General features: G+C 42.6%; 1 protein-coding gene across 3 annotated transcripts in view; it reads right to left on the reverse strand.

Annotated features, from left to right (window-relative positions):
• The window catches only part of ADCY8 (adenylate cyclase 8), a 223412-nt gene that overhangs the window by 47876 nt on the left and 161357 nt on the right, over positions 1-14179 (reverse strand). For 2 of the 3 annotated variants that reach the window (XM_059395176.1, XM_059395174.1), the window contains 2 exons: positions 2892-3093; positions 703-792 (listed from right to left, as the gene is read on the reverse strand). In XM_059395176.1, coding sequence (XP_059251159.1) covers positions 703-792; positions 2892-3093 — 292 coding nt within the window. The remainder of the gene's footprint in view (positions 1-702; positions 793-2891; positions 3094-14179) is intronic. The other variant, XM_059395175.1, reaches the window with a different exon arrangement.

Here is a 14179-nt window from a genome sequence, read left to right on the forward strand (position 1 = left end):
TGGCCAAGGGAGCGTGAGACTTACATAATGATGGTGGGTATCTGCTGAGACACCTCCTGACCCTGTGGTGCTGTGCTTTGTTTCACATTTAGTTGTGGTTTTCTGCGTTTGTGACTTTTTAGCTTTTTTCTGTCTATCTCTCCCACCCCTTTCCTCTTTTCCTCCCTCCCCTCCTTTCTTCCTTCTCTTCCTCCCCCCTTCCCCCTTCCTTCCTTCCTTCCGTCTTTACTTCTCCTCTCCCTCCCCCTTCCCTTCTTTCTTTCTTCCTTTCCCCCTACCTCTCTTCCTTCCTTCCCTCCTTCTTGAATGCAGCCAAAGGCATTTGAGCCGTAACTCTGCCCTAGACTGGGAACAACAGCACATTCTGCTCTAGGATTTCGAGATGAGAATGGGAAATGAATGGGGGAGGGGGGAAGGGGCGAGGAACATGGATAGAGGTACAGGGGAAGAAGGAAGAGAGGAAGAGGAAGAAGAAGGGAGAATCAGGAAAGGCTGGAGGTAAGGGCAGGAAAGAGGCAGGGGAGAAAGGGAAAGGCAGAGAAGGGGAAGGAGGAGCAGGAGGAGCAGCAGCAGCAGCAGGAGGAGGAGGAGACAGAAGAAGAAAGCAGGCCTCTGGAACGCTTTCTGAGACCCTTCAGGCAGTTGTGCTTGTGTGGAGCTGGCGGAGGTACCTAAGCCCAAGGGGAGCTCGAGAATAAATACCTCTGGGTAGGAGCAGATATCTGTAAACACAGCTGAGGAATTGAAAGTCAGGTTCTTCAAGGGTATCGACTTGTCAAAATCACACCACAGCTGCGGATTAAAAAAAAAAAAAAGAAGAAGAAGAACAACAACAACAGCAAAAAACAAAACAAAACAAAACAAAACACAGGAACAACAAAGTCAGTGTGAGTGCTGGGAACAAAGCAGTGTGCCTTCTTCACTGCTGAGCCTAGGCAGAAACCTGGGCAGACCAGGCCCTACAGGGGGCTTCATTCCAGAATGGAGGGGCCAGCTGGGATCTCCTCTTCCATTTTAAAGAAGGTACTGGCTCAGAAAAAGCTTTTGCAAGCCAGCCCGGAAGCCAGGTTAAGACAGTTCTGCTTGCCCTGTCACAGAGGGCCAGTGGAGAGTGCCTGTGGGGCTCTGAAGAGAGCCAGATGGCAGGAGGAAAGGTCTGGGGTATGCTTGCAGCCTGTCTCTCATCAACACCTGGGAGGATTCCAGGGATCTGAGGGGGGCAGGTTCTCCAGAAAGACTCTTAGCATGGGACAAGGGGCGGGAGGGCATTCCCTAGGCCAGAAACTGCTGCAGATTTTGCGGTGCTCAGGAAAGAGTAGCTACCATTGGCTGAATGCCTCCTCTGTGCCAGACACTTTGGACAAAAAAGCCTCACAACCACCTTGTGATGTAGCTACTATTTTATCCCCATTTTACAATAAAAATATATGAAACTCTGAGAAGTAAAGTAACTTGTCTAGGATCACCTAGCTCGTAAGCGGTATAGCTGAGATTTGATGGCAGGTCTATCTGACTCCAAAGCCTCTGAACTTCCTGCTGCACCACCATGGCATGGATGGCCCAGATGTAACCTTGACCTCGAGTCACTGAATTTATTTCCAAATCCTGCACCCCAGAAATACCTGATTCGTCAAGACTTGAGATCCTGGCTACGCCTCCGTTGGCCATGATCAATGTTCCTAAGCACTTCCATTTCAATTTCAATTGCAATAATCTATAAAATATTCATTAGATGGCGACTTAAGTTAGGTTAGGATTTTCCTTTTTCTTTATCCCATAGAATCCTTTCCTACAAGGCCAACCACAGAGTTTGGGCAACATAGCTCTTAGTGATTACTGGGCCATTCTGGACAACAAATTTCAGGCAGTATAAGCCTCCAACTCACAGACTGACAACTGACAAGCTGACGAGTTTGAGTCCCTGAACACATGGAGACCCTCCCTCAGGCCCCAAGGGCACACTGATGGGTTCAACCGCAAGACGGATGCCTCCACTAGCCTCTCTCAACATGCCAAGTTCAAAACCTGGAAGGAGACAGATCACTCTTAGAATCTAGAGTAACTAAGCCATGGACAACACAAACTGTTTGTATGTACACAGAAAATGCTGTCGCTATCATGTTACCATTTTAGAGAGAAAATGAAATCATTAAAACATGGATCACCAAATTAAAAACAATGATAAATATGGCAGCTGGAGAGTCATCTGAATTCAATGTTTCACATCCAATGTGAACTCTTAGAAGGTCATAGGCAAGATCTCAAGCCTCCTGAAGCACATTTCCCTTACCCATTGCATGGGAATGGTAATACCTACCTGTAGCACATAGTAGGTGCTCAAGAAATGATGGTTCTTTTATTTCCACCCCCCTACCCCCACTTCCAGAGATAAAATTTAGCATTTGAGGATGAGCATGAGTCGTGGAGTCAGACAGACCTTATTAGCAAGTTATTTCATGTCTCTGAGCCTCAGTTTCCTTAGCCATAAAGTGGGGATAAGGAGACTTACCTCACGGGGTTTATGTGAGGATTTAATAAGAAAAATGAGTACAGCTTCTCCTTCAGTGCATGGCACATAGCAGGTAGGTACTTGAAGGGAACTCTGATTCACGATTATAATTGGTTGGCCACTGACAATACAGAAATTTAGGACGTTTATGCTCCCTTGGAACAGATAATCTCCCCCACTGGGAAGTGATAATTTGCCACTAGTAAAATGCACAGCTCTGACAGTAGCTGCATTTCTGTTCTATGTCCCTAAGCTTGGGGCTGCACCAGGCACTTGAAGGTAAGTGGTACCAAGAAAGGCAATGCAAGAAGCTACAGGCTCCATAAACCCTTCATTCTTGCCTGCACATGAGAAGCCAGAGGGTTGGGTTTGGAATGCTTACGATATTCAAGATGGCACCCAGGAAGTTAATCAAGATGGATGCAAAGATGATGACGTTCCGGGCCAAATAGGTCTCATTAATCCAACAGCAAGTTTTCCGGAGGACGAGGGGCAAACACTTATAATCCTCTGCCGTGGTGATGAGGACGAGAGCTGAGTGCAGCATAATCAGGATGGAGAACTGGATGGCCATTGGCATCACCCTGCAGGGAAACCCAGAATGTTGGGTCACATGGCATCATTCATGACTGCCCTTCCCCACCCCTGGAACCCAATAATTCTCTAAATCTCTGTTTGTTCAAGAAAAATCAGCAGGAGACCTTTTCTTAATTATATCCATCCCTAGAATATTCCATCAAGAAAATTTGAAATGACCATCAAATTTGGCTTTATTTATTCTTCCTGTCCAGCCCCGCCTTTCTTTTTTGCTTCCTATATCGTTATCTTTCTCACTAGGCAACTCTGCGAAGGCAACATACCACTGGAATTTTATCTCAATATCCCCACTGTGCGAGGGACCCACATCATGCCCTTTCTCCTTTGAGGGAGCTTTTATGAAACACTTAACCTCTTCATCTACTCTGATGCCATGATCTGAACTTGGCACCTGTTTCAAGTTGCTCAGTTTGGTTAGTGATTACCAAGATTTGCAGGGAATATACCATGTGCCATTTGAGATGGGTAAGGGTGTAATTTGAGTTGTAGGTAAGGAGAACTCATCCTTGCCCAAGGCTTCAACATCACTCCCAAGTACACATCTTGAGCTTCAAGGTCTCACCAAAGCTCTGTTCCATGGTAGCCCCTGTCTATGGACTTTTCTGTTGGGTGTCAGGTTGTTTCCAGCAGCTTGGTGATTTCAAAGCCCATCTCTGGAGGCATCTTTGACTGCTTCCTCTCCTTACCAACCAATCTCTCAGCAGGTATATTTCTTCTCCTTAGGAGTTCATCCCTCATTCTCTGTTCTCTGTACAGCCATTTGTGTCTCACTTCTCTGCCTTTCTTTCGCCAGCCAGCTGTTACACATTGAAGGGTACCTGTGGCTCCTCCATCTCTTCAATGAAGTCCATTCATTTGGCTTCAGCATCTTCCAGCAGTCGATGCTCAACCAACATACACTTGGTGAATGAAGTTAGACCCAACTTCTAACAATGCCTTACTATGCTTCTGCCTGGATTTCCCCACGTTTATTATTAATGACATTAGTGTCAGTAATACACAGAGCTCTGTGCTAAACCCAATGTGCTAGACCCAATGCTAAGCACTTTATATAATAGCTGATTTCTATTCCTTGCTACAGACTTATGAAGTCTCTTGAGTTCTCTTTTTTCAGGTGAAGATTTAAGGTTCAGAGAAAAGCAACTTCCCAGAGGTCACTGAGTTGGTTAATGTTAGAGCTAGGATTTAAAGTCCACTGTGCCATTGATGAGTGACAGACCTCCCGTGTGTGCTCCTATGTCATCTTTTTGGGGATTCTGTGGTGTCATTTACTTATTCATTCAATAATCTTCTTCCCAGATACAGTGGTAGGCACCAGGACACATCTTCCCCATCCTCTAGGAGATCATAATCTAGAGGAGAATATGGACATATACATGATGAACTATTGGAGAATATGCTATGATCTATAAAGGGGTTTGAGCAACCATCATTTAGAAAACAGGAAAAGGAATCAAGGGAGGCTTCACAAAAGGGGTGCCATTTTGGTCAGGACTTGGAGGTCGAAGAGAGGGTTTTAGGGAAGGAAAAGCAAGGAGCAGAAGAGTAAGAGTGATCCGCATGTTTAGAACTTCCACTAACCCAGGTGGTGAGGCTGTGGGGCTGGGGAGTGCCGGGCTCTCATACATGCTGTGTAGAAAGTTCCACATGGAGGTGATACACAGATATCCCAAATGTTTTATCAGGAAGGACACAGTCATATCTGTGTATCTGAAGGATAACCACGGTGGGAGGTGAAGGATGGAGTGAAAGAATTTGGCAGAAGTTTAGATAGTTGGGGCCCAAGTTACCAAGGGAAGGACATAGGTAGCAGCATGGATAACTGGGAGGTTCAGGGAAAGACACAGCGTTAATCTTAGTACGTGTTTTCTGTATGTGTGTGGAGGTGTGTGGAAGCGTGATGTCATTAAAGGTGACACTCATGTTTTTACCATCTGAAATGGTCAATATAGGAAGAGAAGCTGGACCACAGAGTGTAAGGATGATGAATTTGATTTGGGACAAGTTGAATTTCTAGTGTTTGTGGATCATCCTTCTAGAGACGTACAGAGAGCGAGGCAGTTGGAGGGGTGTTTGTGGAACTCTGGGTCTGGAGTGAACAGGTGCTGGCTGAAGATCTGAGAATGGAGGAGCTTGCCCAAGGTGAATAAGAAGTAAAGGCACCACAGATAAAGCTATAGAAATTGATGGGCTGGAAGGAGAGAAAGCAGCAAAAGGAATTTAGGAAATGTAGTCAAATGAGCAGGAGAGAAGGAGTGCATGGTGTCAGGACAGCCAGGAGGTAAGACATTTGCAAGGGTGGGGCTGGGGAACTAAGACTGGCAAATCCCTTTGCATGCTTACGCATCACAAAGGCTGGAAATTCACTCTCCCCACAGCCCCAGCTTTTATTGTTGAAGGTTTTATATTTCCTTTAAAAAAAAAAAAATACTTGCACAGTTTTGGTTTTATAGATCACCTTGACAGGAAATCTCTGCAGGAGTTCTAGATAAGAACAGAAGGTCTGTGCAGCAGTGGGTTCCCAGAGGGCTCTGGGCAGATAGGAAACTTCCCCCCAAACAGGCTGGAAAAACATTCCTGGAACAGCACACCATTATTCTGGGGCACCCGGGAGGCAAATGAAGGAAGAACGCTTTTGTCAGACAGTCCCTGGAGAAAAGGGGCCAATTTCTAGGCTTATGCCTCTCAATACTGTGAGGCAGCCCCCAGGAATGTGAATGCTTTGTTTCAAAGTGTGAGGCAGAAGCAAAGCTGGCAAAGAGGATGTTGAGAGCCACTCAGCAGGAGCCTCAGACTCTTCTGTGGCCCTCCACTGCCATGCACATAGTCTACGACCTCCATGGTCCTCCATGGTGATGTGCAGGACCAGGAGGGCTGCTCTGGGCTCCCCCCAGAGCCCCTCTGCCCTCCATGGGCAACACTCAGGCATGTGTCCTTTACTTCTCCTTCTGTGCTCTCTCTTGGGGGAATGACTTGTTCATCGTTCAAGGCTGTTTTTCCCTGGGTTCTCCCATGACACCTGCTATAGAGCTGAGCACACAGATGGTGCTCAATAAATGCTCACTGACTTACACTTTTTGTGGGGAGAGGAGATGCTCTTCCTCCCCTCACCAGCCTTCATAGGGAAAAAGATTCTCAGTGGCCCTCCAGCCCTTCCAACCTCCAGGAGGAGTCTGCCACCTATCCGGTATGTTCAGGGGACTTGGCAGGGCCAGTGTTAAAGCTCAATGCTTATATGAAGTTCAGCTGCTGGCCATTCTGTCCTTGTAGATCTGCTAAGATGGTTGGGAACCCAGAGCCAGGACCTTCTCTGTAGGAAGAAGACTGGCCATCTCCTCCTGAGCGACGAAGCTCAGGTGTCCCCAGGAAGTACCAACAGGCAACTGCCCAGATTTTCTTCATTCCTTTGGTGCTGGGGGTGAGGGGTCTTTATCATTTTTGCAGCAGTGAGATCCACACTGGCGTGGGAAGGCAGAGTAGGGGACACAAGCAGAGATCCGGGAGATTCAGAATGGACACCATGTGGTCTCTTGACTTCAACCACATCCTGTATACCAGTATTTACCATAAGTTTTGCCTAGTGAGAACCCTCTCTGCGTGTCTCACTAGACACTGAATGTGCCAGTGCCTTGATTTTGGACTTCCAGCCTCCAGAACTGTGAGAACCATGTGAGCTGTTTATAAGCCTGCAGTCTGTAGTATTTTGTAACAGCAGCCTGAAGGAGCTGAGGCAGGAGGTAAAAGGCGGGCATGTGGGTTAGTGAGTGGCAAGAGTGAACAAAACCCTAGGTGTGTAAACCCATAGCTCCAAAACCTCACCAGTGGTACAGCCTTGGGCAAGGTAACTAACTCTTCTGAGTATCATATTTTTAATCTGCAAAACCAGAATCGTTAAGCCCACCTTTTAAGAAGGCTCTGAGGTTAAAATAATAAGGCAGTATGCTTAGCACATAAGATGAACTCAAAGAAACATTAGTTCTCTATTCACAGTGGAGTCCAGAAAACCAAACGCATTTCCAAAATTGATGGGAAGAGTATTAATTACAAGATGCAAGGTGCTGGCACTGCCTATAAAATTCCTCTAAGAATCTCTGCAGCAGCTCCTAGCTCCTCGGCGCTCATCTCCTTTTGCACACATAAACATTGTAGCAACCAATTATAGTTTTTTAATCTAATTTTAGAGCTACTCAGGCGTCCAGGGATTCTGAATTTGCTTTGCATTGTTGGTGTCCATAAGAGGCAAGGAAACCTCTCATTTCTGAAATCGAGTCTGAAAGAAATGACAAGGGATTTGCAAACAGCTCTCTCCAAATAATTTCTAGACATTAAGTTCTACTTGCTCTTCATAGCCCATCTTTAAAACAGAGCCTGGGTTGGTATCATGACTGGGTGTTTGCTGGGAAGGCAGGGATTAATGGAGATGAGCGAACAGCCTCTGGCAGCTTGGGGTGCAATAGGAAGCAGAAAGTCGGGTCATACCCAAAGATGACATTTATACCACTGCTCAGAATCTGCAAAGAGCCTGAGTCCAATAGTACATCTGAGCCCCGTAGCAACACTGAGAGGTAGGTATTCTTAGCCACTTCAACAGATGAAAATACTAAGGCTCAGGAAAGGGAAGGGAACCAGAACTTATCAAAATGGATATGGTTCTTTTTAATTCTCACAGCAACCTTGGGAAATGGGCATTGTTATTCCCATTTTACAGATGAGAAAATCAAGGCTACAGAGAGGTCAAGTCTGTACATGCAGCTAGTGAGATGCATAGAAAGTAATAAGACCCAGGGCCTCTTTCTTCCTTTTTTTCCTAGCCTCCCTCTCTTGCTTGCATATTTTCTCTTTCCCCTTCTTTCCTTCCTTCTTCCGCACCTTCCGCTCTGTCCTCCATCCCCTCATCACCATGCTTGCAGACTGAGCTACACCGTTGTATAATCACAAAAGATATTTTCTGTTCTTTCCTCAGTTTACCCCTCTGGGAGAGGAACATCTGCGTGCACGAGGAAATTAGAACAAAGAGCAGAGCCAGCACTCTTCGTGCCAGGGTCCATTACACTTTGCTTTGGGGGCTGGGAGTCAGCTGTGGTCATATGAGCAGCGCCTGCCTCGTCTGCTAAAAATTCCGTGACGGAAGAAATGCCAGTGAAAGGCACCTGCCATCTGTTTAGTCGCAAAGAATCAATCAGACATAAAATGAGTTGGAGAGGGAACAAGCACGCATTAATGAAAGCTTGTGCGGTATCTGGGGCAAAGTGGCACCTCAGTCCCCACAACATGTGGCCTGTCTGGTCAGAGATCAGCTTGGGATGTTTTCTTCATTGCCAGTTTTTTCTCTTCAATTGTGGAAATGAGCTTGGGGTTCTGGCTGGTATTTCAGCCCACCAGCTGCTGCCGGAGGAGCCGAGTCTCTTCCCCTGAAGCCAGGAATCAAGCAGCAGGGCTGGCTCACCTTCCCTGGTCAGGGCCTTTGGGAGGGGAGTCTGCCCAGGCTGTGCGGAGTGCCACACTCCTTTCCTCTTTGGCACGGTGACCTTTTCTATCCCAGGGCTAGTCTAGACCCTCAGCTCAGTCTGGGCTCCTCTCTGTTCCCCATTCCCCATAACCCAGTCCGTCTCCACCTTGACTATCTAACAAATTCTTCCTCTCTGGTCCAACCCCCCGCACCCCCCACCCCCACACATGGCCACCACCACTATCTTGTCCCTACCCATTTCTCATCCCAGAGTTTTGCACCTGCCTTCTACTGGTCTTCCCAACTATAGGCCCTTCCAACTTTCCATTTTCTAAGTTAGTGTGATCGATCCTTTAAACACAAAATCGACTCCATCACGGCTTTGATGAAAAGTTTTGATAATATCTTCACTGCCAACCAGTCACAATTCCTTAGAAAGGCTCACAAAACCCTCACCTCCAGACACTCACTTTCCAGTCTTCCCGCCCCCTCCATCTTAGTCCTCTCCCATGACCTGGCAAGTCCTTCGAGGGGGGGAGGGGGGGTTAAGATGTCAGTGTCACCTCCTGTGGGAAGACTGAATTGATCTGTTTTCCTCACCTCACTCCTACAACCCTCTTCTGCCATAGACTTGCCTGATCTTCAGAGTCTTTGTACCATATTGTAGCTGTTTAGTTAATTGCCTTTCCCCCAGTTATACTGTGAACTTGATGATATTAGGGATCAGGACTGTGTACCTCCAGTGTCCAGCACAAAGAGTCACATAAAGGACATCTTTTGGGAATCCAGGAGTCAGGGGGGAGCATGCCCCAGATGGGGCCCTTCTTGGCCCCCAACTCTCCACTGGCAGGAGTCAAGAGGGGAGTCCAGGAAGTTTGGGTGAATCCGATAAGACACTGCCATCACTCACAGCTCAACCCTGAGACCATCCCTGAGAACTGAGGGCCCAGATAATTCTTGGGGAGTCAGGATACCCAGCCTCTTATGGCACTCCCTGGTACCTATCCTGATTCATTCATTCATTGTAATAGCAAATACAGATCTGTATGCATGGTGTATACATTATCTATATGCAGAACATAGGTATATCTACATATGTGTCCCTATATAGCATACAAGCAGCTACATAGATGGCATCTACATCCAGAAATATACATATATTTTGATTATTTCTTTGACTCCTACCACTAGATTAGAAGATCCATGAGAGCACTTTATTTTTGGTCTTCTTTGTTCACTGATAGATTCCCAGCATCTAACACAGGTCTGATTCATAATGAGCATTCAATTTAGCAGAAGTACACAATCTTTTCTCCTCTCTCTCACTGAAGACTTTAAATTGTAAAATGAATCATAAACACAGGAAACCACACCAAAGTATAGCTTAATTAGCTATTATAACATGCCTGTCTTTGTAATGACTACTGAGTTCACAAAACAGAACTTTGTTGGGCACTCTGAAAGCCCATCCCCAGACTCCATTACAACCCTCTCTCCTACTCCCAACCAATCACTTCCCTTTCCTTTATAGATTTATCATCTATATTTAGACACTATAACTTAGTTGTGCCCATTTTTAATATTAAATTTGTTTTATCTTTTAACTCTTTCAAAAAATTTGCAGGTTCTCTCTTTATCCTTTATTTTCTTCACAAAGTCTTTATTGTGGAATATGTGCCCTTGACCTATAGCATTTCCCCCTGCCTGGATTTTACTTTTGCAGACTCATTCACCATCTTTTATCCTCCATGATTCCTACAGATTGGAAGCTGGATTCAAAGGGCTGAGCCAACTTAGGTTAAACCTTTTGGTAAGACTAGAGACATGTTCTGTTCTTCTCCCATCAGGAGACATGGCTGTCTCTTTTTTTGTGTTAATAATGTCTTCTGATGCTCAATTCTTAGATCCATTAATTCATTGGGATGTTGAAAAAATGACAATATTTTAATTATACAGTTTCTTTCAAAAATATTAGCATGAGTCATTTTATGATGTTTCACTCACCTACTCTTTGGTGAGTTCGTGGTACACTTCTTGCAGGAGGGAGAGAAAACATCTTCCTACCTAGCTTCCTTCCTTTTTTCTTTTTTTACTTGTTTCCAAGATAACTCATCAATTCTCTATCATCCATTCAACTTTTAAAAATGTCATTATAAACTCATAAAGTTAAAAATATTTTCTAGGTTTTCATTGAATGTTTTAACAATTGCCCATGCTCAAGCTCAAGTTATTCCATTGGGTACAATGGGAACTTCCAAGTCCTTTAGACACGGTGAACCAACTTGATAGCTTCCTTATTTTTTAGTAGGACAAGATGTTCCAGGCTCGTCTTGCATATTTCCTGTCCCAGCCCTGGAATCATACATATCCCCCCAAAATTTTTTAAATAACAACTGGAATATTATTTCAACAGCACAGTCTAGCCCTCTGTTAGGCTCATAGATACTGGGTTGGACATTCTTGATAGGATTTTCCGTATTCCTATCTTCAATCCAGGATACCACTTTCAAATTTAGTTGTCATAGCTCCTTAAGCTCTACTCACTGTGATGGATTTCTTAGACTTCCTTTGCTTTGAATGACCTTGAGAGTAGTGAGGAGTACTGACCAGGTATATTGTAGGATGTTTTTCAGCTGGAATTTGTCTTTTTCTTTCTCTATGACTAAGTTATGGGTTATTGAGAGGAAGACCACAGAGGTTATGTGACACTCTCATTCAACATGACTTATCACTGTTGTGTTAATGTTCATCAGCTGACTGGGAACGTTTGTCTTGTTTCTCTAGGCTTTCCCTCCGTCCATACTATACTCTTCAGAAGGAAGTTCCATTCAGCATAGCCACACGACCCCACAGGAATGGGGAGTTAAATTCTACCATTGAGGACAGAGTACCTACATAAATTATTTGGGATTTTTCTGAATAGGAGATTTCTCTATTCTTAATTAATTTATTCATTCAATGTTTATTTCTCTCCACCAACAGATATTTATTTTATATTTTATATTTTGGGTGATAGCCCAATTCTAATTGATTTATCTTCTTATTCAAGGTCTTCCATCTCTGGTTCCCGGGAGCTCTCTCAGTTAACTCCTGTGTCCCTTTGACATTCTCCCATCATTGTGTGTGTGTGTGTATGTGTGCATATTTTAATACTTTCCTATTTTCTGGCCCTCGTTGTTAGTAGGTATGTGGTGGTATAGTGTCATTGTTTTAATTTGCATTTCTCTAGTGGAAAATGACATTGAGCATCTTCTTATATGCTCTTCTGATATTTGTGTATCTACTTTGGAGAAGTGTCTGTTCAGATCTTTTGCCTATTTTTAATATTGGGTTGTTTGTTTGTTATTGTTGAGTTTTAAGAGTTCTTTGTGTATCCTGGATACAAGTTCTTTATCAGATATGTGAGTTAAAAATGTTTTCTTCTAATCTGTGACTTGAGCTTTCATTCTTTGAACAGTATATTTTTGCACAGCAGAAATTTTAATTTTAATTAAGTCCAACTTGTCAATTTTTTTCTTTCATGGATCATGATTTTGGCATTATATCTAAAAACTCACAACCAAATGCAAGATCACAGATTTCTCCTATGTTTTCTTCTAGAAATTTTATAATTTTGAATTTAGGTATACAAACTATTTCCAGTGATTTTTGTGAAAGATGTAAGATTTGTGTATAGATTTTTTTTGGTTTTCATATGGACATCCAATTTTTCTAGTATCATTTGTTGAAAAAATATCTTTTCTCCATTGAATTGACTCTGCACCTTGTCACAAACCAATTCATTATTATGTATATTAGTGAGTCTATTTCTGGGCTTGCTTTTCTGTTAAAGTCTATTCTATTCTTTTTTCAATATCACATGCTCTTGATTAATTTATAATTATCTTAATATAATCATAATTTTATTTATTTATTTATTATTAATATAATTATATTAATTTATATTATCTTAAAATTAAGTAGTGTGAATACTATAGGTTTTATTTTTTGGTATTTTACTGGTTATGCTACAGCCTTTGTGTTCTCATAGAAACTTCAGGATCAGTTTGTTGATATCTACAAACTAGCTTGCTGGGATTTTGAATGATACTGAATTGAATCTATAGATGAAGTTGGGAAGAACTGACATCTTAGTAATATCAAGTCTTTCAATCCATGAACATAGAATTTATTTACATCTTTTTTTAAACTTATTCCACTGTCATTGTTGTTGGTGTTGTTGTTTAGTTTTATGTATACAGATCCTGTACATATGTTGTTAGATCTATACCTAAGTATTTAATTTTTGGTGGTTTAAAAATAGTTAACTTTAGGGCGCCTGGGTGGCTCAGTGGGTTAAGCCGCTGCCTTCGGCTCAGGTCATGATCTCAGGATCCTGGGATCGAGTCCCGCATCGGGATCTCTGCTCAGCAGGGAGCCTGCTTCTCTCTCTCTCTCTGCCTGCCTCTTTGTCTACTGTGAACTCTCTCTGTCAAATAAATAAATAAATAAAATCTTTAAAAAACAATAGTTAACTTTAAATGCTAATTTTTATTTGGTAGTATATGAGAAAGCAATTGACGTTTTTTTCACTTTTTTAAAAGATTTTATTTATTTGAGATAGAGAGAAAGAGAGAGGGAGAATCAGACTGCCGGCTCAGTTCCAAGTCCAATGCAAGGCTCAATCCCAAGACCTTGAGATCCTGATTGGGCAGAAATCGAGTTGGGTGCTTAACCAACTGAGATACCCAGATGCCCCTGTTGAAGCACCTACAATATTTCAGACAAATATTTTTTTAAAAAAATGAATGCTCAACAAAATTGTAGTTATTGCTTCCACATATATTTATAAGCAGAGGGAAATGAAAATATAAATTTGTTAAGAGTGATAGTTCACATAAGTATTAAAAATATGAATTTTGATCTCTATACATTTCTTGCTAGCTTCTCTGTAATGGGCATTACTATTTTTTTTTTTTTTTTTTTTTTTTTTGGTATCAACATGGGTGAGACTGGAGGAGATTATGCTGAGTGAAATAAGTAGAGAGAGTCAATTATCATATGGTTTCACTTACTTGTGGAGCATAAGGAAGAACATAGAGGACATTGGGAGAAGCAATTGACTTTTGTATATTGACTTTTGTATATTGACTTTGTATACTGCGAGCTTTAGGAGTTTTAGGAGTTTTTTGGATTTTCTGTAGAGACAGTCATGTCATTTGCAGATACATCTAGTTTTATTTCTTCCTTTCCCATATGTATACTTTTTTTTTTCCATTTTGATGTCTTATTTTACTAGCAAGGATGTGTAACATGATGTTCAGTAATTGTAGTGAGATACATTCTTGTCTTGTTTCTGATATTCAGGGGAAATGTTCTTGTCTATCCACCACTAAGGATGATGCTAGCAATGGGTTCTTTGTAGAGCCCATGTGGTTATCAAGTTAAGGAAATTCCCCTCCATTCCGGGTTTTCTGAGAGGTTTATACTTTAAATGGGCATTGGATTTTGTCAAATACTTTTTCATATCAATTGATGTGATTATATGGTTTTTCTTCTTTAACTTGTTGATGGGGGGGATTACCCTGTTTGATTTTCAATTGTTGAATAAGTCTTTTTTTTTTTAAGATTTTTATTTATTTATT

Source organism: Mustela nigripes, chromosome 3, assembly GCF_022355385.1.
Source record: "Mustela nigripes isolate SB6536 chromosome 3, MUSNIG.SB6536, whole genome shotgun sequence".
Classification (NCBI taxonomy): Eukaryota; Metazoa; Chordata; class Mammalia; order Carnivora; family Mustelidae; genus Mustela; species Mustela nigripes.